This window comes from Cyprinodon variegatus, unplaced genomic scaffold, assembly GCF_000732505.1.
Source record: "Cyprinodon variegatus isolate N-32 unplaced genomic scaffold, C_variegatus-1.0 Scaffold132, whole genome shotgun sequence".
NCBI classification, from domain to species: domain Eukaryota; kingdom Metazoa; phylum Chordata; class Actinopteri; order Cyprinodontiformes; family Cyprinodontidae; genus Cyprinodon; species Cyprinodon variegatus.
In genome coordinates this window covers 223,926-230,164 of record NW_015150585.1, presented here as the reverse complement: position 1 = coordinate 230,164, position 6,239 = coordinate 223,926, and the positions used below count along the sequence as shown (strand labels likewise).

The 6,239-nt window shown below is 36.1% G+C and overlaps 1 protein-coding gene across 1 annotated transcript; it reads left to right on the top strand.

Annotated features, from left to right (window-relative positions):
* Positions 1–3,407: 3,407 nt before the first annotated feature.
* hoxd12 (homeobox D12) lies at positions 3,408–5,229 on the top strand. The gene is made up of 2 exons (XM_015376270.1): positions 3,408–3,924; positions 4,997–5,229. The coding sequence occupies exons 1-2, from the start codon at positions 3,408–3,410 to the stop codon at positions 5,227–5,229; spliced, it is 750 nt and encodes a 249-aa protein (XP_015231756.1).
* The last annotated feature ends 1,010 nt before the right edge of the window (positions 5,230–6,239 follow it).

Genomic DNA, 6,239 nt, shown 5'->3' with positions numbered 1-6,239 from the left:
TATATATATATATATATATATATATATATATATATATATATATATATATATATATATATATATATGGCATTTTGAAATTTGGAAAATTGATTATTTGAACTTGGTTCTCATCAAGTTTCCCCGCATAAAGGAATAATATGTTATTTTAAAGACAAAATACAGCTCTCCATACTAAAGAGAAATATTAAGGAAACATGTTGGCTTCATTTTTGTCAAAAATCTGGACTTTTGCAAATAGTTTAGTGCAGCTGTTTTTATGTTTTTAGAACCAGCACCCATAGCTTCTCCGCTCTAACCCAGACTTTCCTCATAATTAATTTACCACCTTTCTACATTGATTATTTCCTAATTTTAATCGTTTGATCTTATTATTCTTAGCGAGCTCCATATTAAAGTGAGAGCTGCATCACAGCGTATGATTATTACCGCCGATAATAAACAAGCCGCGTTTTTACATCAAACGAGCTGTTTAATTTTCCACTCAGTAAAATTAAATTGCTTATATGAAAAAAAAATCGCTCTCCGCAGTGAGTTTAAATCCTCTTTCTGCCTCCTCTCCCTAATAACAAACAGATCCGAAAATGTTTAGCCGAAAATTATTTGTTTTTTAATTAGTGCCTAATGGCTCTTCTTTTCAGATTTAATTTGTTTGAGCATGAGTAACTCACGGCTTCATAATTAACTTTGCAGGAATGATGAAATAATTCAGTTTTCTCTTGATATTCAATTAAAATCTCAAAGGAGCACTCTGGTCTAGTTTTGTTTTAACGCACAATAAAGTTGAAGACTGATTGAATTTATTAAATATATATTAGTTTCACAAAGTGAACTTCTTGTTCATGTTGACGTTGTTAAATTATGTAAAAAGGAATGACTATTTCTACATCTTTAATTCACTTATTATAGGCTACTTTCCCTTTATTGTTGTTTGCTGCTGAGAGTCTGGACGTTTCCAGTCGTTTCTCAGTGCAAAGAACTTGAACGAGGGGAGAGGCAAGTTTATTACCAAGGACAAAAGACGGGGAAGCGCTTTCCTCAAAGGCCGTGGAAATCAGCCAGACAGGAGCTCCTCACTTCGGCTCCTGGCACCGTAAACATGGGGATCAAGGAGCTATAAACTAAAACACTAAAACGCTCCCTAATTTTGCAATTGAGGCGTTTATGAGGAGTAGCCACAGCTTTAGGTTTACCGAGTTAAGCATTAAGTAGCTCAAAAAGGCAAATACAAACAGCCGCGTTTGATGCGTTTGATATAAGGAAAGATAAAACAACAATTACACGTTTTAACAGCCGCATGGCGCTGAATTAATGTCCGTTTGGTTTCGCTGGTTGTAGTCTGAGAAAGAAGCACATCCATTGTTTGACACTTGGAGCATTGAAGAAATAAAACTAAAACATTACTTGTCTTTTTCTTCGGCAGCAAGTTTAAATGTTATCCTAATGTTTGAATTAATTGAACCAGACACTCCTTTCAGTAGTTTCTGTAATAATAGTAATACGATATTATTTACCAAATGAAAAACTGAGAGTTTTATTATAAACAGTCACTATTTCAATAAAATAAGCCCGTTCTCTCTCACATACACACAACCATACATATATATATATATATATATATATATATATATATATATATATATATATATATATGTTTAACTGAGATTGGGGAAGTATAAGAAGGGCAGACTAACCTGTTGTAATTAAAGTTTTCAAACTTTCTTAAATTTGTTCAATATCCTTTTTTTCTTACTAATTCCAATATAATTTTGTTCAAAGCATTGCTCTTGAAATGTTATTGAAATTAAGAACTGTTTTTTGATTTTGCGTAAAGGAATACTAATATATTTTAAATCTATTCCACTATTTTGGAATCAAAGCCTTTTTAGGTTTAAACCTTTCAGCTTCAGAACTACTTTGACTTTAACATGAGCTATTTTCGCTAAGATAACTGAAGCAGGATTGGGAACTTATATTCTTCCAATTCTGAAAACCTTCTAAACAGCGGTTTTTGGTCTTGCCTATATTTAATCCCACAACACTGACCATGTATATGTCCGCCTTACTGCTCTGGGCTGAGTACCAAACGCAATAGGTGGAAATAGAGCTGGCAACATGTTTTTGGCCCTCTCCTTAGTTTTGATTTGTTGAAAAAAAAACAAAAGAAAATAGAACAAAAAAAAAAAAAAAACACGACGCAAACTTTCCCTACACCATACAAGACTGCGCAAATTTTTCCTTCTTTGAAAAAACGGACATATCTAATTTATTCCAATCTAATCCAGTCCGTTCTAACATTTCAATATAATTTGTAAAATATGTTCTTAAACTGCTATGTTTGTATAGCAGTTGATATCTCAAAATAATTATTTTACAATATATCAAATACTTTCCAAAATATAAACTCTGAAACAGCTGAAAACACAGCGAACAAGCAGTGGAAACATCCTATCGGTATTTGGCACCTTTACAATACAATACAGAGGTCCAATCGGGTGTCTGAATCCAAATGCACTGTTAGCCCTCTAAAGCAGAAGACATGGGAGAATATTACATATAGGGAAATTGTGTGGGAATGTTGTGGTTTCTATTATGTGTTTTAATCAAAAGCATGTGCGTAAATCATTAATTTTGCCTATAATTTGCAGTTGAGGTGGAAATATGCGTTCTAAATAAGCATTTATAGGAAAGTGACCATATTTTGTATCTGTTTCGGTTATTTTTAGGTAAACCAGTGGTCCTTTTTTTAATTAATCTGTAAATGTTTGTTACAAAAAAGATGATGCAGGTGGAATATTTTGAAAATGAATTAGGTTTTTCAAAGAGAGCATTAGAAGAAGAAGGGAGGGTGCTGGCCAAACCAAATCCCACGGAGCTTTTCGTGCTGATGTGTTTCATAACTGCGCTTTTCTCCACATTTTTTAAGGCCTTTATATGAATAAAACCTGGAGTGAACAGCTTGTAAAATGGAGACCACAAAGAAAGCAGCTCCAGGAGCAGCTCTGCACCTTACAGGATCTGAATATTTTATGTGCGGCGCACATATTATGCTTATGTTGCGCTTTATATGAAAGAGGAATTGATCTTTGCGCTCCCATTGTGGCTCTCGGTCACCTTGGACATGTTTTAGATGATGTAATCAAACTCAGATTCTTAGAAGCTGGAGTAAATATTAGAGTTTCATAAGATATTGTAATGTAGCGAATGACGCATGAAAACAGATCATTGATCTAGTTCATATCAACATATTACCCGATGGATTAGTTTTGAAGGATTGGGGGGCAAGGGTGGGGCGGACAACATATTTTGCATATCACGTGACGCTGCATTAACAAATCAACAATTACCTTCCCTTTATTCTTCAGGAGTTGCTAAAAGAGCTGACAAGAAAGCGGTTTGTGCAAAGCTTCATGGAAATGTGTGAACGGAATCCCTTAAATCCAGGCTATGTTGGTTCCCTGCTGAATTTCGCGACCCCAGAATCGCTTTACTTCTCCAATCTCCGCGGCAATGGGGCCCACATACCGGCGCTGCATCAGCTCTCTGCGTACGGCAGGAGAGAGGTGTGCGCGCACCCATGGTCTCCATCAAGTTCGTGTGCCGCGGCTCCTCCGACTCAGAGCCGCTCCTTTGGAGGCTTCTGCCCGCCGTTTACCAGCTCCACCGGCGGCCTCACCAAGGCGCATCCGGAGGAGCGTGACGAGACTCAGTGCTTTCAAAAGACTGATGAGGCTGGTAGACTAGAGGAAGCTGTATACGCGTCGGAACACCGGATCCGTGGGTTCTCAGAGTTGCAAACAAGGTCAAACTGCTCTGAGGCTCAGCTTAATCCGGAATCATCAGCTCCTGTGAGCGACACCAAACAGGAGCATAAACCCACTGAGGCAACATCAAATGATCCATGCTGCAGGACCACATTTGGCCAAGGTGAAGGACTCATTTGCAGATTTTCGAGGATTAAGAAAATGTTTATTTTTTTTTTAACCTATTTCACTCTTTAAAAATATTTTTATTTTTCATAATGACAAAAACTTTTTAGACTGGATTCAACATTAAATGGGTAAACACAATCCTGAATGGCCTGAAAATCTTAGTTACCAAAGATCAAAGATTCCAAGGATTCGTTTCAGATTTCTTGTCACACAAGGTAAAAGCAGGGAAACAAAATTGATCAAAAACATTACATATAACAACAAAAGAAATTCCATAGGTGATAGACAAAGTAGCCTACTCAAAATATCAAATAATATTCCGGAAATATGTACCAGTAAAAACGCAGGAACATAAATCTCGTACACACAAAAAATATATATTAAAAAACTACTGAAAATGAATATATAAACTTATAAAAACGACATATTCATGGCCGGTGCAGTTATCTAAATCCTTGTAACATTGTGCATTTAAAGTACAAACTGGAATGTGCATTACTATAAGGCAAACGGGTTCTTTATAATACCACAATAACATCAATCATGTATAATACCTGTTTAGACATCTTCCTATGTAAACATTTCCACCTTTAGCTTTCTACTTTAAGTTTAAGGTGGATTCACTTTCACACGAAATACTTTTTTTTAAATCTGTTTTTCTGTTCAATCTAAAGATTATAACAGTAAACATACCTCATGCATTTTATAGATCGGCTTCCAGGGTTGCTGATACATCAGACGAATAGTTTAAAAATGATAACTTTTGTAAGTGTTTGAATTTTTTCTTTTAATCCTGATTGTTTGAAGCCATTTTTTCTGTTTTGCACCTGTCCATTAATTACTTGCTTCTAGCAGTTAAAAGAAGTCAATCCTCTCTTACAATATAATCAAACCCACCAAATTCCGTCCTATCATACCGAAATATTTAGATCAAATTGCAAGCAGTCCAAATATTTAGTTGTGCAAAATGTTCCAGTTGGGTAACATTACAATCTATTTTTAACTTTTATTTAATTCTTAATCAAGTCGGTGTAAAGCTTGTCGCTTTCTTTCCCTTCCCTGTCCAGGTGCTCCATGGTGCCCCTCACACATTAAAGCGCGTAAGAAGAGGAAGCCTTACACCAAACCCCAACTCACTGAACTTGAGAATGAATTTCTGCTCAACGAGTTCATCAATCGCCAGAGGCGAAAGGAACTGTCAGACAGACTTTCCCTGAGTGACCAGCAGGTGAAAATCTGGTTCCAGAACCGCAGGATGAAGAAGAAGCGCCTGATGATGCGGGAACACGCTTTCTACTGATGTGATCTTTGGACTTGATCCTGAACCGACTGGACACTGATTCCAGACATGTTTTGTCGTCCCTCCCTCCTCTGTTCAATGTGTGTCTGATATTAAATTGTACATGTCAGTTTTATCATTTGTGTCTGTTGGAAGCTTTGCTGAGCGGAATGCACGAGCACAGATTGAACGATTGTCAAGCTGCAGACAGGATGGCTACTCGCTCCTGACTGTAGTTTGTCTGAAGAAACAAAAGCACCTTGGTTCAGTTTAGGAAAGCAAGAAAAAAGGATTTAGGTTGAACCACAAATTTTCATTGAAAAAAAAAAAGTAATTCCCATCCACACTTTTACGCAGACCGTATTCCTTATAACAATATTATTAAGCTGCAATGCTGTTATTTCTAGTATTAGAATCCTGAGGTCTAGTAGACTCAAAGTAAATTATAATACTGATCTTTGAATCAAATTTCCTAATATAACGTTTGTTGTTTTCTTGTCTGTAAAATTATTTTAAGTTTTGATATAACGGAATGTTATTCATTGGGAAATATGTAGGATATTAGATACCATATGTGCTTGCATGCCCCTTTTATCGCAATTTTACTAAGATGAAATTAAGATGTGCTAACTTAATTCTAAATCGATTTTATTATCTTGTATTTCTATTTCATAATATTTATTTCCGCCCATTTGCTTGGGAATATATTCCAGCGAACTATAGATGTGGAAGGTTTCAAAGCGTCTCCGACTAAACATTATCTTGATTTATGTTATGTCTTTGCCGTGCACTCAACTCCAAATAAAATGTTTCCCACACTGAAGTCACTTGTGATTCTAAAATTTGGCTGAAAAGTTGTATTTGAGTGTTTATATTTAGCACTGCAAAGTATGCAACTGCAGGTAACATGAGCAGTTGCCTACATGGGTAGTGGGAGAACTGGTGCTGGTAAACCGGAAGTAGCAGACGACCATTTCTAAACATATATATACTTCCAAAGTGTTACACACACACACCCGCATATATATATA